This window comes from Mustela nigripes, chromosome 3, assembly GCF_022355385.1.
Source record: "Mustela nigripes isolate SB6536 chromosome 3, MUSNIG.SB6536, whole genome shotgun sequence".
Lineage (NCBI taxonomy): Eukaryota > Metazoa > Chordata > Mammalia > Carnivora > Mustelidae > Mustela > Mustela nigripes.
This window is the reverse complement of record NC_081559.1, coordinates 17,779,696-17,805,924: the sequence shown is the minus strand read 5'-3', so window position 1 is coordinate 17,805,924 and position 26,229 is coordinate 17,779,696. Positions and strand designations below refer to the sequence as shown.

The 26,229-nt window shown below is 42.6% G+C and overlaps 1 protein-coding gene across 6 annotated transcripts; it reads left to right on the top strand.

Annotated features, from left to right (window-relative positions):
• Positions 1 to 90: 90 nt before the first annotated feature.
• MDH1B (malate dehydrogenase 1B) lies at positions 91 to 26,229 on the top strand. 6 transcript variants are annotated; one of them, XM_059393310.1, is made up of 11 exons: positions 171 to 235; positions 4,491 to 4,603; positions 7,312 to 7,446; positions 7,988 to 8,130; positions 10,096 to 10,592; positions 13,792 to 13,933; positions 15,285 to 15,448; positions 18,425 to 18,564; positions 18,870 to 18,921; positions 24,645 to 24,713; positions 25,520 to 26,229. In XM_059393310.1, the coding sequence occupies exons 1-11, from the start codon at positions 214 to 216 to the stop codon at positions 25,558 to 25,560; spliced, it is 1,518 nt and encodes a 505-aa protein (XP_059249293.1). In that variant the 5' UTR covers positions 171 to 213; the 3' UTR covers positions 25,561 to 26,229. The 6 variants fall into 6 exon arrangements, with proteins under 6 accessions (XP_059249298.1, XP_059249296.1, XP_059249293.1 ...); XM_059393315.1 differs by lacking the exon at positions 4,491 to 4,603 and having other exon boundaries at positions 91 to 235; XM_059393311.1 differs by lacking the exon at positions 18,425 to 18,564.

The following is a 26,229-nucleotide window of genomic DNA, read 5'->3' as shown; positions in this document are numbered from 1 at the left end:
AAGTTTACCGAAGAGAGCGACTAGTTTCCTTGGGTTCAGGGATAGGGAAAAGCATGAAGCTTTTAAAGACAATGTATGATCGCGTGCCCCAACACCTAGCCTCTCTGGCAGGGTCCCAGACCCTGCGCTCAGCTTCAGAGTGCGCCTGCGCCACGCCGTGGTTGCCAGGAAACCGCCGAGCCGCGGTTGTTGCCGGTGGGTCGTGGATTTAAAATGGCCAAATTCGTGCTTGCGGGTGAGTGGTCCCCACGTCCGCCCGTGGTTCGCTCAAAACATCGACAACTACTCACCCCCTGTGGTCTCTGGGCAGTGATCTTCTTAACTGCCTTTTGTTTTGCAACTCCAACCTCTATATGGACCACCCCAGGCTTCTTATGCATTTATTTAAAGATGCTTATTGGGCAGGGTCCTGTGCAAAGCACTCCCGGACACTGGGGACACAGTGAGGGGAAGATATACCCGGGCCCTCGAGGAACTTTCAGTCTCACGGATTACAGAAACATGTAAACAAGTAATTTTGATTTACTGTAATTAACGAAATGAGGCTGATGTGCACAGGGCTCTGGGAGGTGTTTCAGGAGCTGATTTTTGAAGGTTTGGGATGGGGAGACCATTCCAGAGAAAGGCACAGAGGCTATAAGTCTCATAGCCTAATGGAGGAACTAGATATGGAGGAAGTGACTGGATCTAGGGCCAGAATGGGAGAAGCAGGCAGATCCTTGCACTTAAAGTGCACCAAACAAAAGTGTTTCAACTGAAAGCAATGACGAGTCTTAAAAATTCCTTAAGCAAGAGTATATCTTTATTGGGTTTGCATTTTAGAAAGCCCATCTTTGTCAGCAAATGGAGGAAAAGGATGGAAAATGTCACTGGCATCCCGAAAACCACTAAAGGGTTTTAGTAAAAACAACAGGCTATTGTACCTGCCTCCGTTCCTTCTCAGCAAGTTTCCTGAAAGAGTAGACTGCTTTAATATCTTCAAGTACTTCTTCCACTGAATCTGGCTTCTACTTCTGCCTCCTGTCAGAAATGACCTTCACCAGAGCCACCAATGGCTTTTACAGAAGCTGTCCGGTCCTAACTGGAACTTTCTGATGCATTAACGCAATTGACATCTCCCTTCTGCCTAGAAATCTATTTCCTTTGCATCTTTATTCATTCAGAAGAATATTTTTGAGCCCTGACTGACTATATGTTGGGAAGGCAGCGATACAGGCACATACAAAGAATGTTGTATATGGGCCAGTGGCAGAGGTTTCTATAGGAGCAGTAGCAGGGGCCTTTAGTCAGGCAAAGCCTTCCCAGAGGGAGTGGTTTTTTAAGAGTAGATCTTCAAGCAGAGTTACCTACTGGAAAGGAGGTAGGGAAGAAGAGAGTGATTAACGGATACGTGGCAGGGACTGGGGTTGGAATGAGAAAAGCTAGAAAATGGAAATAGATTTAGTAGGATTGTAGCAAAGGGTACAAGAAAGAGAGTATCATAGGCTGAAGCCAGAATTAGATATAGATTCTTATGAGCCATGTTCAGTGTTCCAGACTTTATCCAAGGTACATAGAAGGTGTTTTTGGAAGGAGAGGACATAATCAAATTTGCATTTTATTTGAATGTTGTTCTCTATGGAAAAACAAAGATCAGATGCCAAGACCCCAGTTAGTTGCAATAGTCCAGAAAGGAGATAGTGGTGGCCTGGCCTAGAATGGTAGGCAATGAAAATGGAAGGAATTGAGTGGACTGGAGAGATATTAGGGAGGCTGAATTCATAGAACTAAATGTCTGATTGGCTGGAGGAAGGCAAGGGAAAAGAAAGAATTAAAATTATTTCCAATCAGTGGTTTGGGAAAATGGGCTGATGAGTCATTAAAAAAAAAAAAAAAGTGGAAAAGTAGGCTTAATACTCTGGATATCCCTAATTCTCTTAAATAACTGAACATAAAGAACATAAGAGAAGGAACAAATTTAGTGGGGGAGCTGTGGCAAAATCTACCCTAGATATGCTGAGGGCCTATGAGACATTCAGAGGGAGATAGAAAAATACAGGGAGGTATAAACATCTAAGTAAGGCGAGAGCTCAAAACTGGGTGTGCAGATTGCCACTTGAACCCAGGAAATGGAGGTCAGCCAGGAAGAAGGCAGAGAGTATGCAGATTCTTTGAGGAATGCTAACCTTTTAGTAGATCGATAAAGGAACAAGAACCTACAAAGTATAGTGAGAATGAGCAGAAAAGTAGGATGAAAACCTGAAGAATGAACCCAACATTGTGGGTGTGTCAGAAAGGTGGAAGAAGGCAAATGCCAACAAGCAAACGTCTGCAAGAAAAGGATCAAAATGGATCCATTGGATGGAGTGACGTGGAGGTCCTCACTGTGGCGAAAGCCAGGTTGCAGGGGGATGGGAGGTAAATGAACATTGAGAACTGGGCATGGCGAGTTTAGAGAAATTTCTCGAGAAGTTTTAATACAAGAAGACAGGTGGAACACAATAGCTAGAGAGGGACACACACTTTTTGTTTCTTAAGACAGGAGAAATATAAATGTCACTTGACTGTATTCAATAGGATGGCAAAGGACCATTAAGAATAGGGATAAGATGGGGGCACCTGGGTGGCTCAGTGGGTTAAGCTTCTGCCTTCGGCTCAGGTCATGATCTCAGGTACTGGGATCAAGCCCCTCATGGGGCTCACTGCTCAGCAGGGAGCCTGCTTCCCCCCCCTCTCTCTCTGCCTGCCTCTCTGCCTACTTGTGATCTCTAGCTCTGTCAAACAAACAAATAAATCTTTAAAAAAAAAAAAAAAGGAATAGGGATAAGATGGTAAAAGAGTTGTTAACCAATTAAGCAGAGTTGGCGGCAGTTCTGAGGGAGGAAGAGGGTGGGGTTTAGTGCCTACGTGGTGAGGTTAGAGCTGAACAGGAGGTAGAAGCTGCCTTCTAAGAATAGGAGAAGGAAGGAAAGGATGAGTCCAGATGCAGAAAGCCTTGAAGGTAGGATAGCAGGAGGTTAGGGGATTCCCCAAATGATGACATTTTGTATGACTTGGTTTTGTTTTTAGATCACTCTTTTTTTCCAAGATTTTTATTTATTTATTATGTTAGAGGGAGGAAGAGAGCACACGCCAGGAGAGCAGCGGGCAGGGGAGAAGCAGGCTCCCCACTTAGCAAGGAGCGCAATGCGGGACTTGATCCCAGAACCCTGGTGTCATGACCTAAGCCGAAGGCAGACACTTAAACCACTGAGCCACCCAGGCGTCCCTGATTTGGTTTTGGTTTTATAAAGCAGAAAGCAAGTTTATCTCCTCTGACAGTGTGGGAAAATGGAGAGAAGGAGGAGGTTTGCAAGAAGGGGGCCACGTTTGGAATGGAAATTGTGGAGAACAGAAGAGAGGGCTGATGAGGAAAACAGAAGGCTCTCCAGGCAGAGTTGAAGGCCAGTTGAGGCTGGTGACCATGAATTCATAATGGCACCTCTCTGCTGGCTTCTACCATGTTTCTCCAGGGGTGCCGAGACACAGAAAGGGCAGGTAACTGTGTTCATCTGGGGAGAGAGGCTTTTACCAAGCTGATTTGCCAGAAACATAGTGGGGCAAGATAATTTAAAACAGGAGCCAGAGTGTGGTTTGAATTCATGAACCATGGATTTGAACTAAACAGGGAGGCCAACAGACAGGGAGTGGTTGAGAGGGCTGATGATTTAGAAGTCGCTATGAAGTGGAAGAACTCATGACTGGGAGTAACTGGGGAAGACTGTTGCAGAGGGGTTCTGTCCCCCCGACTCCCATCAGATATCCAATCCATCTGCTCTGGTGGCTTTATCTTCCTGCGTGTTGATGGCTGCAAAATATGTCTCTGAGGCCCTTGCATGGGTCCTGCACTTCAGACTGATAGGTACAGCTACCTGCTGAGCATATCCACTTAGATAGACTGCACACACCTCCAGCTGCACTTGTCTGTAATTAAACGTCTTACCTGTGACTTCTGTCCAGTAAGTGCAGGATCATCTACCCAAGCCAGAAATTAGGAATTAGCCCAGACTTTTTTCTCTCCCTCAGCTTCTCTTCCCCGGCCCCGCTGTACCACTCCCCACAACGCATATCAAATCTACATGTGATTTAACCACCACTCCTCCCCTCACCCCTTGCCTTTTAGTGGCTACTAATGAGTAGGTCATTATTCGTAGTTCATGCTTAGTTAGTAGCATGGCAGCCCCTTAGAGAATATGAGGTCTAGCATACTACTGGAGGAGAGTAAATATCCAGTAGCCTTTTCTTCTTTCCACATTTTATTACTTAAGATTTTGACCTCCTATGAGATAATTTTATTTTTACTACTGTTATAAAAACCAGAAGTTTATATGGTGGCAGTTTATATTATAATTCTATGTTATAAAATGTATCATAACTGTATGATTAGTTCTATAATTATTTGACAAATACTTATAACTACATGATGGTTTCTGTGTGATATAAGGAAATGTTGCAAATTTGAACTCTTTTAGGTAGAGCAGATTGCCCATATTATGCTAAAGCAGAACTCCTAGCAGACTACTTACAAAAGAATCTTCCTGATTTTCGGGTACATAAAATTACACAGCATCCTCAGGTTTGGGAGGTAAGAAGCCTTTGTTGTTTGTTAAACTCACACACTCTACAAAAATGTGTTTTGATTTAATGAAATATTAGCCAGTGTATCAGATGGACCTCCAATAATGGATATCATGTTCCACTGATATTTTAACACTAATAAAATTAATTCCTACTTAGCAGTCTCAGAACATTATGTGTTTTTTTTTCCTCACACCTAGTAAAACAAATGAGGCCCTAACCAATCAGTAGAATAAATTTAGCTGTTTTTTTCTCCCAAGAATCTAGGTAACCTATATTAATAGGTTAATATAATTAGTTAATTATATTAATAGGTTAACATTTCATTCTCCATTTGATTTCTTACATGAAGCACTTGCTTATTTGAAATACCCTTCTTTGGGACTGTGTTTCCCCACAAACAGACAGAGATTTGGGGGAAGGAGTTTCCTTTACGGGGGGTGGGGTGGATACCCTTGGGAACCATGCCGTGGGAAGGAATGAGGACAGCAGAGCTGTACAGTGGGAGAGGTTGAACCACTGTGGTGCTGTGGCAGAGGGCTCCGCCAGCCCGGACCTCTGAAGCTGGGGTGGCCCTTCAGAGATACCTCAAATACAGACAAGAAGCAGAGCTTTTGTACTGACACAACTAACAGTCCTTGGATGCAGGCTGCTTCTGGGCAGGGGACTTAACACTAGGCCAGGGAAGCTCTCTGAGGTCATTTCCTGGAAAGAGACTCAGCACTGAGCCATCGTGTGACCCAGGGAATGAGTGTCTCAGTCATAAAGGGGAAATCTGAATGACATATGACAGGATCTGCTATAGCTCACCAGTTGTTGTGTCTTTTGGATCTACATGCTCCATATAAGTTCACACCATCTGGGAACAGCTCTTCTGGGTTTCTGGTTGGTGTCTTTCCCTGGGGACACTTGACAAGAGGATAGTCAGTGAAAGGAACGAACCATAGTCTCTACTGCATATCATTTTAGGGCTGTAACTGACACTCATCACTGTTCTTATCTATGATCCAGTGTCAATCCCCCTCCCCCTCTTCTGGTCTAGGTATAGGTACCCCTGTATCTTCAGGGGTCTGAGTCCTAGTTTCCCAGGCTGTGATTGGATGTGACTGCAGCAAGTGTACACTTGCTGTCAAAATTGAGCAAGGCAGTACTAAGGATGCCCCAGTGGCTCACCTAGATGCCTGCCCACATGTCCCTGATCAGCAGGGCCAAGTACTCCTTCCAAGATGGTAACTCCCTTTCCTTGACTGTTGTCTCTTGGTGTAGGAGCTCAAAGTGACCAAACGGTAGCCATAGCTTAACGTTTAATGGAAGGAACTCTTCCTGATAGAAATACCCTTGCACCTCTGGAATTTAAAATCTCCAGATCCATAGAAGCTAGAGTTAAGTGGGTTTGGGGAAGCACAAATTCCCCAAGTGGGTCACTGGGAGTAAACAGGATCACTCTTAATTCCATCCCTCAGTTCCTGGATTCATGTGTTTCACCTCGTGGGGAAAGCACTATACTGAATCGTGGTGTATATTGCATCCCAAAAGACAGTGCTTTATCCTTATAAGGCAGCAGCCTCTGAGCACCTTCAGTGGACAGTCCTATCCCTCTCTCAGGCCACAGGGTGATGTAAAATATGATAGGGCCAGTGCATCCCATGGTTACATGCCCAATCCCACACGTGCTTTACTCCAAAGTGGTTCAAAGTGATGTTATACAGAATCCCATGTTGCTAGGTTGAACATTTTATAAGCTCTTGGGCAGGGTGCTAGTCAAACCCTATAAACATAAAAAGTAGGCCTTTGCCCAGAATCTATGTTGATTCCAGTCAAGATGAATCACTGCCCTTTCTAGGATGGAAGGGGTGAAATGCAATCAGCTTGCCACTAAGAGGCTGGTTAGTGTCTTTGAAGGGTAGTGTCATTATCAGGGAGTCAGTGTTGGTCTCTGTTGCCAGCACATTGGACACTTAACTGCAACAGTGGCTCGATCAGCTTTGGTGAGTGGTGGCTTGTTCTCTAGGGCTGTGGTATAACCTCTGTCTCTTTTGTGAGCCCATTGTGCCTTAGCAAAGAGATTTTATCTGCTGGATTTTCCCGTGTTTTTTCACAATAGATGTCCTCTGGTGGGCACTGGCCCAGCCTCTTTTATTTCAGCCTCCTTGATTCCGCTGGGGAGTCCATGTTGAGCATGTTCCTCAATAGCTCTGGCCTAGGATAGACAGCAGTCCTTTTAATGTCCTTTTGACCACATTCATTTTGATGAATGTGGTCATTCTTCAGGCTCTTCTGGAGAACGTAATGGACTAGTAGGTTTCTAGTCTTCCATAGTAGCATATCCACTCCAGCATGCCTATTTTTCTAAGCTTTCTGATTCCTTCTCGCACTGTCTTCTGTGGTGGTCTGGCATTTCTGTTTCACTTAACATGAACCATCACTTTGTCCAACCACTTGCATTCCCGGTCTCCTCAGCAAAGAAAGCAACTTTAAGTACCTTTACTTGGTCAACAAATTTGAAGAAGTATTTTGTATTTGATTAATTAGTTATTTCATTCACCACTCATTTCTCTATTTATATTTTATAGTGTAAAGATATCTAAATTTTATTATGTATATTCAGTGGTGGTGGTGGGGGGGGACAAGGTAGTTTGTGTCTGAATTTGCAGTATGGAACTGAATTCTGAGACAGATTCAATGGATGACTTCTCTTGGAATATCATTCAATAGGAGTGGTTAAAAGATCTGTGTGAAAAGAATAAGTGGAATCACAAAAAGTCCCCCATCATTTGGAGAGAGCTGTTGGATCGTGGAGGAAAGGGGTTGCTTTTGGGAGGATATAATGAATTCCTGGAATATGCCCAGGTATATGGATTAATTTTGTTTGTCTGCTCAAAACTTTACCATCCTCTCATGTCTTCCTCAAATGTCTTGCTTTCCAAAGTATTCTCTCTGTTCTCTTCTCTTTTTTTTCATATTTTTAATTAACATATAATGTATTATTTGCTTCAGGGGTACAGGTCTGTGAATCATCCCTCTTACACCCTTCACAGCACTCACCATAGCACATACCCTCCCCAATGCCCATAACCCCGCCACCCTATCCTTCTCCCCACCCCCCAGCAACCCTCAGTTTGTTTCCCCGACATTAAGAGTCTCTCATGGTTTGTCTCCCTCCCTGGCCCCATATTGTTTCATTGTTTCCCTCCCTATCCCTCAGGACCCTCCCACCCCACCTCTCAAAGTCCTCATATCAGAGAGATCATATGATAATTGTCTTTCTCTGGCTGATTTGTTTTGCTTAACATAGTACCCTCTAGTGCTCTCTCTATTCTGTTCTGGCTTTCAACAAGAACTTTCCATCATGATCATTGTCAGTCTTGACATTTTCTTTCCTAATATTTAGCTTTACTATGGTGTCACCTCTAGCATGACCACTGAGCTGATGAAGTTAATTGCCCAAGAGAACCTGGAGACACATAAGGAGAAAGAACTGGAGGAAGAAACCAGGAAAGACCTCATCCAGCCTTTGCAGGTTTGGATCACCAGGTGGGACAGTCGAACTCCAGGACTCATGAGATTGGGTGTTATTTAGAAAGGGATTCAATCCATGGTGGAAGAACACCTGAATCTCAAGTTTGAGATCCATATGTGTAGATATGTGCATGTATAGATATGTGAGTATCTACATGTATATCCCCCAATATAGCTGCATATTTAAGTTTTAGGTTATAGGTATGTGTATATACACACACGTATGAAATCTAGGAGCAACCGTATAGCAAAGATCATTCCGTTGATAACCCTGTCCTTATCTCTTGTCCCCTCATTCTGTGTGTCTCATGCTATCCGCTGCTGGCCTTCTTGCTCTTCGCCATGCCCCCCTCCCTCCCATTCCCTCGCTCTCTTTCTCCTCGCCCCACTCTGGTCGCACTGCCTGCTGCCCTCCCACTCTTTCCCACTTGCTAGGGCTATCCTCCTGTTGAGTGCCGGCCTCAGTAACCAGTGTGTGGCGGGACCAGCCCATGGTTCTTACTACGTTTGCAAGACCCCCTTAGCAATAACCATCAGGAAACATGGGGAAAAGGGGTTTGTTACCTATACATCCTGGAAATGACATGGCACCCCTGAAGCCACACAGTGAAGTCACTGGTGGGGAGAGACAGACAGACAGACAGAGAGAGAGAACATGTGAGCCCACGTGGGCCTGGGGCTTTGCTTTTATTGGGGTTGAGAGTGGGGGACTTAGGTTTGGTGGGCTCACTGTATATTGCTGAATTTAAAACTTAGGAGTGGAAACTTACAGCTTGGAAAGAGAAAAAAACAGGTGGTCCAGCTGGCTGGTTATTGACATCGGAGATGTCTAAAACAATGGAGCCTCAGAGTGGGAGGACCCCTAGCGCCATAGTGGTGTGGCTGGCAGTGCATTTATTACACGTAGACATCTTTGAAGCGGATACCTCCTCAGCAATCAAAACTTATAAAAAACAGAAAGCAAACCTGTCAGGGTTTATTACTACACCTCAGTTTTGCTCCTTCTTCCTTTTTCTTATCTCTTGTTTCTCACGCATTCAGTCTTGGGCACACCTCCATTAGCACCTTCTGTCTCTGCACTCCCTCTCTCTCTCTCTCGGTGTCCTTTGCTGTCCTTTTGCTCTCTCTCTCCCTCCCCAGCCCTCACTGTGTCTCTCACACACTGCCCTTCTTTCTTACTACACCTGCATGTATCCTAACATAATGCTTCTTTGGGAAATTATTTGTTATGAAATAGTTCAATACAGAAAAGAATTAGGAATGATGTACCTCATTGTACAACATGAACCTCACACCCAGATTTAATAAATATTACATCTCCTTTAGATATTTTTAAATGATTAAAATGGTACAGATACAGATGACACCTTCATTGAACCCTTCCCTAAACCCACTGTGAAATTCAAAAATGCCCAGATGCATTTCCAAACTCCCATCAGGCTGATTACACCTGTCGATTGGTAGCCAAGCTATAGAGTACCCAGATACTTGCTGAGTTGTGGGTACAGATACATGATACCTAGCCTAGGCTGATCCTAGGCTTCTTTACAAGGATTTAGAAAAGACAGTCCTCTCCCAAAAAAATGTCATGACTTTATAGATGAAAGTATAAAGTAGGAAAGAGCTATGGTTAAATAAAACTTGTTATTTCCTTGACTTTTTATAAGAAAATGTAAATATGTAATTAAAGTACTATGAAACCATTCTTTTAAATGTTGCTTTCTCCATATTCTATTTTATTTGAAGTCTTTTTAAGCAAGTACATTTCTTATTTGGGGATTGTTTTCAGATGGCCAGAGCAAGGGATTAGTAGCAAGCACTTTTTTGCTCAACTTTTGCTTTCTTGCCTTAAAAAGTCTATGTCTATTTAAGATAGTAAACCACCCTATTAATGGACCTGCAGAAATATCTATTAAGAATAAAGGCTTAGCAGGAACAAAAGATTTAACTGTTCATAATCCGGCTTTGCGTTTTTATTAGCGCATCTGGTCGTGTCTGCTACAACCTAATTCCCATCTTGACAAGTGGCGAAGTATTTGGAATGCACACGGAAATTAGCCTGAATCTACTTGGCAATAAGCAGGCAGAAGAAGATCTCCACATTATCATGACAGAGATGCGAGACCTGGTGGCCCCCTTGCTCCGGAGCATCTCCATCTGCACCCAAGTGGAGGACGCCTTCCGCCAAGCCCACGTGATCATCATCCTGGATGAGAACACTGACGGGGAGGTGTACAGTCTAGAGGACTGCATTCGAAGCCAGCTTCCTCCGTGTAGGCTCTATGGATACCTGATCGAGAAAAATGCTCACGATTCTGTCAGAGTTATTGTGGGAGGAAAAACATTTGTGAATCTTAAAACATTTCTGCTTATGAGATACGCCCCAAATGTGGCCCACAACATCATCGCCGTGGCGCTGGGTGTGGAAGGCCAAGCTAGAGCTGCACTGGCCAGAAAACTAAGAACAACCCCCTCGTGTGAGTGATCTTCTGTTTCTGATTCTATTTTTTTTTTAAGATTATATTTATTTATTTGACAGACAGAATACAAGTAGGCAGAGAGAGCAGGCTCCCTGCTGAGAAGAGAGCCCGATGCGGGGCTGGATCCCAGTACCCTGGGATTATGACCTCAGCCGAAGACAGAGGCTTTAATCCACTGAGCCACCTAGGTGCCCCCTGTTTCTATTTTTCAACAATGTGATTTCAAATCTGCTAGGAACATGCCCCTTAGGATTATTCTAGACATTCTAGATATTTGGAATAGAAAGTATGAAGCAGATACAAAGATCTCCCTACTGTGTGATTTGCCTGCAGTGCGAACATTTTTTTCTTACAGTTTTTCCTGATAGGCTGACTTTGTCCATCATTTAAAAAATTAAACCAATGTTTACTATAATAAGATTTCCATTTTTCATGTTATAATTTGAAACCTAATATTTCAATTTTTCATAATAATAATCAACTAAGGTAATCCATGTTTTAAAAAAATCTTTAAAAAAAATCGTCAGGGATGTGTTTAAGTGGCCTCACCCCACTCCCCACCCATGTAACAATGCAAGGTTATTAAACTTGTTCGCGGGGTCCTGCTATCTGATCAGCCTCTGGCCCCAATTAGTCTTGGAACTGGTAGACATCAGAACCTCATGAGGATGAGACTAGATCAGAAAATGGATTATTGTATTTAAAAGGGGAGTGCTGTATTGGAAAACATTTATCATCTTCAACAAAGATGTTAGGTGTCGGTGCCTTGAGATGGAGCAGGTGCAAAAAAGCCCATTGAGAACGCAGGGAGGTACAAGGCATTCCCTCAAGACAATGGGGAGACAATGAAATGTGAGCCTGGCATGCTCTAATTCAGGGCTATAAAGGGCTTTGGGGAGCCCCTAACACATTATAGCAAGAACTGTTTCACCCATTGCTTTACAGTGAGGCCCAAGAACCATCTCTGCTGGTATTCTCGCATACAGATCTTCAGTGCCTCACCCCCAGGACCAGTGATTACCCTAGCCAAATTACTATAAAATTTTTCAGTAGGAAAAAAAGAAACATTTTCTAATCATTTTATCTCTGTGCCAACCTTACATACAGGTATGTAGACACTGCTTTATCACAAAAGATTTCTGATATGTCTGATATGACATCAAAGTGCCAAGAAGAGGCAGTGTTACAAAATTTAAAACAAGGTGGGGACTTTCAACCAGAAAGCTGCTCTCATATGGGCCTGGTGGTGCCATAAATTGTATGCTCTCCTATACCCAAAGCCAATAAGCATATGAGAAGCAGAAGAAAGATAAATGGAAAAATGTTGGGTAAAGGAAAGAGAGGCTTTGGAGGGACAGCAGTCAATGGGAATGGTCTGCAGAGCACAGCCAACAACGCCAGTGGAGCAAGGGGAACTAACACCAGTGATGTCTCCTTGACGTCAAGGAGAGTCATTCAGGGAAGAGCCCAGATCCCAAGAAGGTAACAGATCTTTCCAGGATATCCCTTGAGTTTTGTTCACATATAACCCTGTTATGTGTGACATCAGACCATGTGCACTGGGTTGGTTGAAACTCTGTTGCGAGTGACAGCAAGTCCACTCAAAGAGATTAGTCAGAGAGAGAGCTTTTTTTCAGGCATAGGTGGATGCTGAGGCTCCACTGACGACAGCAGGACTGACTTGTGCTCTCTCTTGATCTATTACTCTGTTCTACTTTCCTCAGCACTGGTTTGATTCTCAGTCAGGCTCTCTGTATGAAGCGGCAAATTGGCCACTGGTGTTTCCAGACTCATGCATTCATGGCTGAGCTTGAGCTTACCTCTGGAGAAAGAGGGCTTGCTCTCTCGAGTGCACAAAAGTAGCAAAATAATATCTCATTGGCCAGGCTTGGGCCATTTGCCCATCTCCAAATCAATCGTCATGGCCAGGAGTCTGGAATCTGGGACTCATGCCTATTGATAGACCTGAGGGATAAGGACAGCCCCACCCCAAGCCATATGGACTGAAATTGAGAAAGGGTAGTTATTTAAAGGAAAACCGGGATGCTGTTAAAGAAAAGCAGTAGGAAGCAATGTTAGGAGGAAAAACAGCAGATGTCCACTATGATTTTCTCTAGCAGAGCTATATAGAGCCTGAAGTCTGACAAGAAAAATTCTTTTCCCTACTGCCTGCCTTTGAACACAACCGTGTGCGAATGTGATACTTGGAGCTGCTGCAGCTGTTTTAGGACCATGAGGGGCAGGCCAAGAGAATAGCATCTTTGAGCTGCTGAGCAACCACCAGTGTTACTGCCTACCTCAACTTGTTATTGTCTGAGAAAAGTGAACTCCTAGATAAGCCAAGTCAGAAAGGATATTTCATTACTTGAAACCACACAGCAATCTTACCTCATGCATAGCAGTAGAGAATTTAATCTCCACCGTAGGAAGTGGTTAGACTTTGGATAGTCTTCAAGCAAATAAATAAGTTAACAAACCAATAAAATGACTTATTATCACTGCAGTTACACCATTCCTAGAAGATCCACAGCTTTAGAATCATAGAGATTTTAATCCCTATTTCTTTCTAACCCCTATTCTCTTATTTTCCTTCACAGTACATATCACTTTGTACAGTAGTTGCTTTCTTACCTGCTTCCCTCCACCCCCAGAATGCTGCAAGGAGTTGGGGTGATGTGTTTCCTTCTAAACCTTCCACTCAAAATGCCTCACACACAGAATCTAATTCAATTACTTATTGATTAGAATGTTCCTGGGGTCCTCTCGTTATAACGCCTTCCTTCTGCAAGGAAATGAAACCCATCCAGGTCTTAAGGGATTTGACCAAATCTCTATTCCAGGCTAGAATCAAGAACTCTTCGTCAGAACCAAAGCAGATAAAAAGTTCTAAACACTCTAAGCAGAGGGTTTACATTAGGACCACACCAGTAGTATAATTTTCAGTAGCAATGTCTTCCAGGGAGCATTTCAGTATTTCTTGAACTCACTTATATGGTCTACACATGACCATGATTAGGAATTGCCAATCCCTGATGATCCAAGAAATCATCCATGTCATTTGTACGTTCGGGGGAAGCATAAACGTAGATCATTTTACAGCAAAAAGATCAACCCTAAAACAAAAAATAGAGTACAGGTCATTTTTTTCTATGCATGCACATTATTATGTTAATTTTAAATTTCTTTTTCTTCGCAGGCATCAAAAATGTGATAGTTTGGGGTAATATTAGTGGAAACAACTACATCGATCTGAGAAAAGCCAGGATTTACAGATATGAGAGTGCTATTTGGGGACCTCCTAACTATTCACGCCCTGTTTTGAGCTTGATTTTTGATAGGTAAGGTATATTTTTAAGTGAGGTATACTAACAATGCTGGAGACATATAGAATGATTGTTATAATTCTTTAAATCATCTTAGAAGTCTTTGTACCACAATGATGTGACACTGGCATTGTTCATAATCACCTTTGTTTATGTGCTCTATTGAAGATACAGAAAATTTCACAGAATCACAACTGGCCAATCCCCACATCCAATTTATTTGATTTTACTATTATGAATTTTTATATTTCAGAGTATCCCTAAAGTAGCTCACATAGTCCTTTAAATTTATCTCTAAAGCAAGCATATGCAAAATGAGTCTTATTTAACACAGAGAGAGAGAGACATGTATCCAAATTGAAATTGGTGGAAACATTTTCGAGAATAAGGAATTAAGACAGTGAGCGGGCCCTGGCCATGCTGGACATTCTGCTCCAGGAGAGGCAGGACTGAGGACCGGGGAAAGAGCACGATCTCTAGAACCAAGCCGCTTGGGTTGGGATTCTCAAGCAGCTACTTCTTAGCTGTGTGACTTTAGAGATGTTATGTAACCTCTCTGTGCCTCAGGTTTTTCATCTGCAAAATGGAAATGGTCTCATAGTCTGGGTCTTACAGGGTCGTTAGGGAGATGAAATGGCTTGGTACAGCCCCAAGGCCCCTCCCCCGACCGCAGTCAGCACCATCTTTATGACAGGGCAGGGGAGGAGAGAAGGGAAGGAGCAGCTCTGAAGCCTCTTTCTAAGCTTTGCAGCCCCTTTCCAGCTGTAACACTTCCTGTCCATTGCCCCTTCCTCAGGCCAGGGATACTTTTTCCATGCTCAGAAATGGTGTGCCGCCAAGCCCACCCCCCTGGTACCTGTTTCCTTTGGGTAAAGGCAGTGTCTCCTGGAGCTGTAGGCGCTGGCTCAGGAGGAACAGCCCTTTATCAGCTGGACGACTCCCTGAATTTGAACTTGAGATGATAACAACGACTTGGTTATTTCCCCAGTTCTCACTGTGCATAATTCAATGTGTTAGGATATCATTTTCTTTAGGATAAAGGATACCACTGGTTCCAAGATAACATCTGCATAAAATAAATTCTTTGTAACGGGAGTAACTGTTCTTGGAGTCTGACTACTTTTTCTGTGTTCCGATATTTCATTTGTTTTTCACTTGACACTTCAGGATTCCTTTCTGTGATATTTCATTACTTTTCGATTGACCTTTTATAGGATTGAAGAATGTTGAAGAAGGAAGGTGCACAGGACGTCATATTTCTCCTTTATGGAGATGATTTCTTCTACTGAGATCCATTGACCCAAGGAGCATTGCTTCATTCCCATTCCTCCCTCCCTCGTAAATTCATTTCTTTCTTTCTTTACAGTGAGTGGGTAAACAGACAATACGTAGAAACTCTTAAAAAGCTGACAGCCACAGGAAAACAATTTGGAGCCATCTTAGCTGCGCACAGTATAGCTACTACATTGAAATACTGGTACCATGGCTCGCCGCCTGGGGAGATCGTGTCTTTAGGAGTACTAAGTGAAGGTAAATCTGGGTTGGTTGGTTTGTTTTTATCTGGTACTACTTTCAGACCTCCGTGTATACCTGTGCTCCTGCTTCTGTGTCCCCACCTTCTGCCTTACCTGGTCTGTAAGCTGTTGGATTTCCACAGTTTCATATTCATGTACGTATTCATTCATTCACTCACTCATCCATTCAGAAATTCTGTGATGTTTTGTGTGAGTGCACAGGGAACAGGCACAGCGCTGCTGCCTTCAGGAGACCTAGAGCAGAGGGAAGAAGAGCCAGCTACGAAAACCCAAGTTCCACTGAGCTGTTCTCACTGTATCCCAGCTGAGGAAGGGAAAGCAAGGTCGGTTTGAGGGAGACAGCAGGAAGAGTCAGCACAGACTTCAATAAAGTGGTGGCCCCCCAGGAAGCCTTCAGTCTGAGTAGTGTTGACCTGACAGACTAGTGTGGGAAGAACATCCCGCAGGGGCCACAGTGGCTAAGGTGTGGGGTCAGGATATGAAGGGCACATCAGGATGCAGACCTTAGGGCACCAGTGGGAGCATGGAAAGCTTGCTCTCTAGCTGCAAATACTGTATATATTTTTTTTAATTTAATTTCTTTTCAGTGTAACAGAATTCATTGTTTATGCACCACACCCAGTGCTCTATGTGCACATGCAGTATGTGCTTTCCATAATACCCACCACCAGGCTCCCCAACCTCCCACTCCCCACCCCTTCAAAACCCTCAGATTGTTTTTCAGAGTCCATAGTCTCTCATGGTTCACCTCCCCTTCCAATTTCCCTCAACTCCCTTCTCCTCTCCATCTCCCCATGTCCTCCATGTTATTTCTTTTGCTCCACAAATAAGTGAAACCATATGATAATTGACTCTCCCTGCTTGACTTATTTCACTCAGCATAATCTCTTCCATCCCGTCCATGTTGCTACAAAAGTTGGGTATTCATCCTTTCTGATGGAGGCATAATACTCCATAGTGTATATGGACCACATCTTCCTTATCCATTTGTCCGTTGAAGGGCATCTTGGTTCTTTCCACAGTTTGGCGACCGTGGCCATTGCTGCTATAAACACTGGGGTACAGATGGCCCTTCTTGTCACTACACCTGTATCTTTGGGGTAAATACCCAGTAGTGCAATTGCAGGGCCATAGGGTAGCTCTATTTTTAACTTCTTAAGGAATCTCCACACTGTTCTCCAAAGTGGCTGGACCAACTTGCATTCCCACCAACAGTGTAAGAGAGTTCCCCTTTCTCCACATCCTCTCCAACACACGTTGTTTCCTGTCTTGCTAATTTTGGTCATTCTAACTGGTGTAAGGTGATATCTCAATGTGGTTTTAATTTGAATCTCCCTGATGGCTAGTGATGATGAACATGTTTTCATGTGTCTGATAGCCATTTGCATGTCTTCATTGAAGATGTATTTTTACAGCCTCCCTGCTTTCATCTGCTAAAAACTATTTCAGGGGACTTTAACCGTTTTTGAAGTGCAGGAATGTGAGAAGAGATGATGTTCTGGGTTCTGGGCTCCATCTAAAACATCTCTTCCATTGTGTTTACTTTCTCCCTGTGTAAACTCATTCACCGCTGAAGCTTCCTGCCTCAGCCTCTCTTCACACTGCCACCTGAACATCATGTGGTCACCTCAGACAGACATATATCAAACCAAACTCATTATCTTTCCTCTCCATTCAATCCGCCTCTTGTGTTCCTTATGTTATTAGTGGAGCCACCATCCTGCCTTTTATTCCAGGGCTAACCATGCAGATCAAGGAAATCTCTCCAAATCCCCCAAGTCAGAAGTCATCTATCTCTCCTCTGTACATGAACAGCATTTTGTTCCTCTGTCAGGGAGCACATTCCAGCCCCCTTATTGGTGGTGTGGTTCATTGTGTAAGTCCCTCCATTAGAGTGCATACACCCTGGGGGCAGGGCTCTGGCTGGGTCTTCCTTCACAGTTAGACACTCAGCAAATCTTGTTTCAGTTGCAGCAAGGTATATGGGCATGCTTTTAATGAATAAGGTGAATCAAATCAGTATGTTACCTTTTTAGTGTAATAGGCATTTAAAACCTTATCTTTATTTGCTAACAGTTTAATTAATCTCTGTAGTAGTTTACCAATAAACAGTGCAGTATTGGAGGCAAAGAGCAGGTAATCCCTGGCTCCCTGAAACCGTGTAGTTATACTCTCTATGTTGTCCACCCATAAGGTTGGTTCTTTATAGATAAAAAAGAGAGTGAGCAGAGAACCACAGAAGCCCTTTAAGGAAAGGCCTTTTAGGTCCTGGTTTGTTCATTATCTTCACATTTTTGTTCTACAGACAGCATTTTAGATGACTAAAATGGCAAGAATAATTTTCTTGTTTGATTGAGGCACAAAAGGCAGTGGGGGGCAACTGCATCTGAATGCTGCTTAGTTAGTAGTAAGTATTGTCCATCTTTTTATTTGGAACACATCCAAACTGGGCCCTGGAAGCTGCTGGGCAATCATCAGCTTCCCCAACCCCTTCTCCCTCCCACCCCAGCTTCACACTGTAGCTATGGGACCACCACAGCGGGCTAGAAGAGCGCAGGGCCAGCTGGACAAATGTCTTGGGGTCTTAGGCTACTGAGGGGGAAAGGGAAGGCCCTAGGGAGCAGACAAAAGGAGTCCAGAGGAAATGGAAGAGAAAGACTGCATGAGCCCCCGAGTTAGAGGCAGGGGGTCTGAACCAAATGAGGGGGAACAGAGGGGTAACGAGAGGGAACTGTAGTTCTTCTTTCAGAGGGTAACGAAGGAGAGAGCTGTCCGAACTGGGAGAGATGCTCAGGCAATATTTCTAGGTTAAATGTTTGAATCCTCCTGGGAAAGGAATTCTCAAAAATTTAGTTCACCATTACCAGTAAAAATCATGTACGATCTCTGTCCTTTTCTACAATGTTTTACATGATGGGTTTACTGTTTTGAGCGCTTCTGTTTTGCCTTGCTTTCTATTTGCTTACTACAGGCCAGTTTGGTATTCCTGAAGGGATCGTCTTTTCTATGCCTGTAAAATTTGAGAATGGAACTTGGGTAGCTCTTACAGATCTCAAAGATATTGAAATCAGTGAACCAATAATGACCAGAATGACAAGTGATCTCATTCAGGTAATGTCCAAATAGATACAAGAGTGATGACTTTGATAATGACCATAAACTGATTCCTCTGGGCTAAGGCATACACTGAATTTCTGTAGGTTCAATTTATATCCTCTTCCTAAAAACAATCAGGAGGCAATAGGAGCTTGAAGAAATCAACAGAAGACCCTACTCATTACATTACATAATGTGTGGCATGTTAAAAATATTTGTTGGTTACTTAAAAATCAAGACTCAGAATATTTTTCTATTGAAGATGGATTAAGTTAGCAATTGTGGTCATTTACTTCTCTGATTCTAAAATTTTTCAACAGGAGAAACTTGTTGCACTTGGAGATTTGATCAGTTTTCAGCCCTATCAATCAGGTAACCTTTTCAATGTGATATTTTATTGAGCTGCTACTAAAAGACTATTAAAATATTTGTTGGGGCACTTGGGTGGCTCAGTTGATTAGCACCTGCCTTTGGCTCATGTCATGATCCCAGGTACTGGGATTCATGTCAAGCTTCCTCTGACAAGGAGACTGCTTCTCCCTCTCCCTCTCGCCCCACCCTGATGCTGTGCTCCCTCTCGCTCTTAAGATCTTGTCTCCCTCAAATAAGTAAATAAAATATTTTCAAAAATTAAAAAAATTGTTAAAACTGAATTGCTATTAAAAAAAAAACTGAATTGCTATTGAATATTGATCATTATAATCCACGTTTTATCACTTTTAAACGAAATTTCTGACAAAATAAACTGCCAAGGTCAATGTGTCCTTCAAAATAAAACATCTCATAAGAATGCTGAAGAAATCCCTTCTTAAAAACACAATGACCTTATAAATGTATGTGTAACGTATGTATTCATGTCCCAGACCTGCTGTAACAAATGACGACCAGCTGGGTAGCTTCAACAATAGAAACTTAATCTCTAGCGAACAGGTGAGATTAGCAGACCTAAATCCAAGTGTTGGCCGGGACATGGTCTCTCAGATGGCTCTAGGGAAGCACCCTTCCCTGCCTCTTCTGCTGGTAGTGTTTGGTGTCCTGGGCTATGGCTGCATCACGCCAGTCTCTGCCTCTGTCTTCATGTGCTGGTCTTCTCTCTGTGGGTGTCTTGTTTCTTCTCCTTAAAAGGACACCAGTCATCGCAATCCAGTACGACCCCATCATAACTTGGTTAAATCTACTAAAACCCTATTTTCAAATAAGGTCAAATTCATAGGTATCAAGGATTGGGATTCCCAACACATCTTTCTGGGAACACAATGCAACCCATAACATTCCATTTACTTTTAGTTCACTTAAAAAATACATTTTAATAAGCTTATTTTTCTCACTGGCACCTTCTTTAATCCTAAACTCATAAGGAAGTTCTATCATCTTTCTTTAATCTCTAAATATTGAAAATATTTAACAAGTATGTTATAGATTCCACTCAATCAAAATAGTTGCTGCCTCTCAGAATGAATTAACTGGTAAAAAGAACCTGGTAGGAGACAGCAGACTGACCTTGGTCAGGACCAGAGAGGGTTTAAGTGAGGTCAAATATGGCAGTGTGGAAAGGACAGAGAGACCAGACCTAGAGGAAAAGATGTTTAAGGCAGAGGATGGGCTTTGGGAATTCAGATCTTGTTCTGCCTAGTGGTCAACTCACTGGGAATGGGCCAAAGGAAATAAAGGCCAAAGCAGCATGGAATCCAAGGGCACAGACACAGAAGTCTGAAGAGCAGTTGGTTTTCACTGGAACTCTTTTATCTCCAGAGTTTAGAAGCCCTCTGTGCGGCTTCCTGCTTTTGCAGAGGAGAGCTGCAAATTCCTTTTCTGAGAATGGGCTCTAAAGCAGTCAGTCTAAATTTGACTCCTTTGACTGGTAGTTAATCCTAAATTTTCCATAATCTTGCATTATAGAGGGTCTGATGAAAAAGAATAACCTGATTTTATGCCATTTTCATTAACAAAGTTCAAGTTATAGATACCTAAATAGCTAGCTAGCTAGATAGATAGATCGATCAATCTTGATTCTGTTATCTTCAGACCTTGCCCAAAGCACTGTTCCAGAGATTCCAAGATCAGAGCATTGAAAATAATCAGAATTTTGCACAGTTTGGAGATCTCTACTTATTAGCATATCAATGAGATGATTCATGCATGAGGTTTGTTTAATCTTTTTGCTTAATTTAATACTTAATTTCTTGACTTTAAGAGACTGACTTAGCCAAAAGCTAGGAAAAGACCACCTTACCTACCTCATACAATGACCAGGAAAATCAAAGAGTCTCAGATGGTAGGTATATCAGTTGAAAAAAAAAAATGTCCTTTATAATCCAAAGCTTAACACTAAATTTCAAAGAAAGGAATTTGACCATCTATTAGCCGCAAGGTAGGAATTAAGTCTTTTGTAACTCTCATCCTATATTAAACAACCAGGTCATATTTAAAATCTATTAAAATCTTGGAGGAAGGGGCGCCTGGGTGGCTCAGTGGGTTAAAGCCTCTGCCTTCAGCTCAGGTCATGATCCCAGGGTCCTGGGATTGAGCCCCGCATTGGGCTCTCTGCTCAGCAGGGAGCCTGCTTCCTCTTCTCTCTCTCTCTGCCTCCCTCTGCCTACTTGTGATCTCTCTCTGTCAAATAAATAAATAAAATCTTAAAAAAAAAAATCTTGGAGGAAATTACCAGATATTCATTGAGTACTTTCTGTATGCTGATCACTGTGACAGACACTGGGGACAAAATGACAGAGTTATAGCCCCAAGACATGTCTGGAGAAAGGAGCCCTGAGAATACAAAGAAGTAAATGCCAGGATATACAATGAATTAAAAATGTCAATAAAACAAAGCAAGACAGATCAAAAGGAAAGAGAATATATAATAAATAATACAGAAATGCATAAGGAAAAGAGAGTTGTAATATACAAAGGAGAAGACTTAGTCATATCTTCAGATCTAGTTGGGACTTAAGATGGCTAAAAGTAATCAAATGATCATTGATTTATCCAGAAACTAGTGGTTCTGGGTCGCCTGGGTGGCTCAATGGGTTAAGCCTCTGCCTTCAGCTCAGGTCATGATCTCAGGTTCCTGGGATCAAGCCCCGAATCAGGCTCTCTACTCAGCAGGGAGCCTGCTTCCCCCTCTCTCTCTGCCTACTTGTGATCTTCCTTTCTGTCAAATAAATAAATAAAATCTTTAAAAAAAAAATAGAAGAAACTACTGGTTCTTACACAGAAGGTGAAAATATTCTAGAGATCTATTGTACAACAATGTATACATACATATACAGTACAATTTATTGTGCTGTACACTGAAAAACCATGTTTAAAAGGTAGATTTCATGTTACATGTTTTAGCACAATGGAAAGAAAGAAAGAAACAGCATTAGGTCCTAGGGACATGAATGGAAATCAAACATTGTTCTTGCTCTCAAGGTGCTCACCATCTAGCATAGGAAACAGCAAAGCCAATCAAAAACTACCCTGTTTAGGGGTGCCTGGGTGGCTCAGTTGGTTAAGCATCTGCCTATGGCTCAGGTCATGATCCCAAGGTCCTGGATCAAGCCCACATCAGGAGCCCTGCTTAGCAGGGAGTCTGCTTCTCACTCTACCCCCTTTCCCCCCCCCCCTCTTCTCCCCCTGCTCATGCTGGCTCACTCACTCTCTCTTTCAAATAAATAAGTAAATTTTTTTTTTCCCTTAAAGGGACGCCTGGTTGGCTCAGTCAGTTCAGTGTCTGCCTTCAGCTTAGGTCATGATCCCAGGGAGCTGGGGTGGAGCTCCGCATAGGGCTTCTTGCTCAGTAGGAAGCCTGCTTCTTCCTCTGCCTGCCCCTCTCTCTCTCTGTCTCTCATTCTCTCTGACAAATAAATAAATAAAATCTTTAAAAACAAACAGGGGCACCTGGGTGGCTCAGTGGGTTAAAGCCTCTGCCTTAGGCTCAGGTCCTGATCTCAGAGTCCTAGGATGGAGCCTCACGTTGGGTTCTCTGCTCGGTAGGGAGCCTGCTTCCCTTCCTCTATCTCTGCCTGCCTCTCTGCCTACATGTGATCTCTGTCTGTCAAATAAATAAATAAAATCTTTAAAAACAAACAAACAAACAAAAACCCTACCCTGTTGAGAAAGAAGTAGTATGTAGAGAGAGGTCCAGGTATAACTGAACCACATTGGGGCTCTCCTGACAGGGACAACAAGGTTAGGAAAGGCTTTCAAGTACAAGGGACATGGGAGCTGAGTCTGGAAGGATGAGTAGGAATTACTCACGTCATAGTGGAAAAGAAACCCGCAGGTGGAGTAAGAGAAGCTGTGAAATGTGCCCCACCAGGAGGAGACACATGGGCAGAGGAAGCATTTCAGGTGACCAGAGGTGTGAACTTGAGGCAATCTAAAGCTGTATTGAGAAGACAATAAATGGAGTCACTTGGATAGAACGGAGGATCCTGAAAGGATGAGTAGGACTGGAAGAGGCATGGGGAGGTCATCCAGTTTGGTTGCTTGAGAGCTCAGCAACATGGCTGGTAGGTGGTGAGACAAGCATGAAATGGATGCCGTCAGGCTTAGAGAACTAATCTTGCTTTCTCGTTGGCCCCCTAGAGGATGATGGAGTCGCCCAAATCACTGCCTGGAGGACTGTGTTGAGCTCAGTCCCAGACAGAATAGGTATTCAAAGAGGTCCAGTCAGACAGTATCTCTAGGTATCTGGGTGGCCGCACTGTTGTTCCAGTTGGCCCAGCTGGTATTGAGCAATACTCAAGGAAACAACTGAGGGCTCCAAGGCCCTGGTAAGAGAACTGAGCAAAAACTGTCAGATCTGTCATGACCAAGGTGACGGGCATCTTTCCAGCATGGTTGAAAAAGAGCCAAGTAGAGTATGTATTCCAAAGTTCAGGCATCAGAATGATCCATGTTGTTAGTTAAAACGTTAGATTCTTAGACCCTCTACTAAGACATAATCTTACACAGACAAATGAACATTAGTGGTAATAAAGTAGAGAAAATGGGGCTGATTTCAGGTTGTTTGAGAGGCTGCATGTTGAATGAGCATTAGACTCAAATATCACTTGATAGTGCTTTCCACACTGGGCTCAGTGGGTCATAAAAAAATGTTGTGGGTGGGGCAGCTGACGGCTCAGTTGAGCATCTCACTTTTGATCTCAGCTCAGGCCTTGATCTCAGGGTTGTGAATTCAAGACCCATGCTGGGCTCTATTCTACTTATGGAGCCTATTAAGACAAAAGAAAAAAAATTGTAGGTGATGAAACCAGTTTAACAACTGGCATTTTTTCCTTGAACTGGAATAAAAGTGATAAGAAAAGAGTAAGTGAGAAGACCAGATTTTTTTTTCCCCAATGCACTAGCATACAATAGAAAACCAAAGATGAGTAGAAAAAACAAGAAAAGGGTAAGTTCTATTTCATGTAACTTCTTCTGTTTTATTGTAAGCACACAAGTGCACATACTGGACTATAATGTAAAATGCATGTTTTAAAAGATCTTTTTATTCACTTGAGAGAGGGAGAGAACAGAGGGAGAACGAAAAGGAGAAGGAGACTCCCCACTGAGCAGGGAGCACAATGTGGGTCTCAATCCCAGGACCCTGGGATCACGACCTGAGCTAAAGGCAGATGCTTAATCAACTAAGCCACCCAGGTGCCCCTATAAAATGCACTTTTTACTGTGAGTTATGGTCAATAAAGTTTGAAAAATACTGACCTAGAACATTTCATCGTTGTTAGTTATATTCTAAATCCAGTATGTTTTAGCTTATTTTGATTTCAGAATATAAAGATAGAATGTGTTCTGATCTAATCAAAGATGACGAAAAAGATCCTGGTTATGTCAGACACTAAGTCAATCGAATCACAAACCATCTCGGTAGTGCTAATGGTCATGACTCATGTTGTTCAGTCTTAGAGAATAATGTTGTCGTCAAATGAACATAGTCCAGTTCTCAAAACTCCATATACAGGTGATCGGGCATCTTGCAGCTCCCCAAGAACAAGACATTCAGAAGAACTTGGCGTGGAAGGAACAGGATAGGAGAAAATGACACTAACTTCAAAAATCAATGTACTTTAGATCCTAAAATCTCTGTTCTGCCCTTTCTCTATTTCCAGCAGTGAATCTTTTAGATCTGACTCCTCAACCCACTTCTGAAAAGCCTTTTGGTCAAGAAGCCATAAATGGTAGGTGGGGAAACAAAACATTAACTAGTCTTTTCTTATTCTATTAATAGAACTGTGTAGAAGAGATCAAATGGCCCCCAGATATAATCAAACCCTCCCCCCACCCACATCCCCAGCTTTGCTTGCTGACATTTTTGGAACCTCCCTTTCTACATTTATAATCAGGGCTATGTCAATGGCAACTGAATCCTTCAGAATGAATAAGTAAGGAAATGGAAACATATATCTGCAACTCTAGATTTTCAAAGTCTATAACTTAGTTGTCATGGTATATTTTGAAAATCAGGCTGATACAGACTTCTTTGGGATTGGCCATTCAGGATATTCACTCACGGCTCCAACACTCTTATTTGAATATCCAATAAAATGAACAAATCCATGGCACCTTCCATTCTGAAAATGTATAGAATGATGGGCTTTGGAGTGGGGTTAACTTTGGGGAATTAGAATTGGTACATAGACAAGAAGCAGGGCCAAGAGCAGAAATGGAAATATGTAGCTACAAGATTCAGAATGGAAACAAAGGAACCAAACAACACTTCATGTAGAAATAGATTAAGGTCAGGAGAGAGGCCAGAATTAAGATTTGCTTTATGTAAAAGATTTGATAGTCTTGTGGTTTGATGTCCCTCATAGACACACACTCCCTCACACACACACACTCCCTCAGCTGAATGAGATTGAATGCAGGAAACCAGGAAATAGGAGAAAGAGGAGAGAAAATGTAAATCTAGTTTAAAAAAAAAAACACAGGTTACTAATGGATTTTTAAATAGTTACACCTTTTCATTCTTCTCCTTTTACAGATTCTGAAGACAAAAGTGTGGAAGAGCAACAAATAAATTAGACCAACCATAAAGATATTTGGTGTTGTAGTACATATGGAAAGACCCATGAGTGCCTGTATCTAGGGAAGAATAGTTTAAAAGATTGGCTTCCACCTTAGATAATGTTATGCTAGACAATAATAGTGACAGTGCACACACAAAAAAGTGAGTTCAATCATTTTGGGTTACCTGAATCCACTCACAGTTTTGCTTATTGTCCTATTTTCTCATATAGTTTGGTGTCAATTGTCTTTTTTTTTTTTTAAACTACATTAAAAAACAATGGTCAGTCAATGCATCCTTGCCTGTACATGCTTCTAAGAGAGCCTCCTTCCCCCCCAGAGGCCATGCCTAAGGCAGGGACAAGAATGGCCATCTTTGCTCAGCTGTTCTCACCCCCTTGGTTTCAACTGATTGGGCTAGAATGAACACACCTTACTCGAGGGGGACCATTCAGATTTAGATTTAGATTTCTCTCATGGTGTCAAACAACTGGCACTGAGAAAAATGGCTGAGTAAGTTGGTATCTGGATCATGGTAAAGGCAGTGACTTAGAAAGAGCCACACAGTTCTGCTGTGAGGTCTTCAGAGCTGGTCAGATTCACCAGTTTCATAAAGTCTGGCTGTGTATTATTTCTTCTAGGATTTACTTAGGATAATTATCTTTATAATAAATCATTCTTTTACTT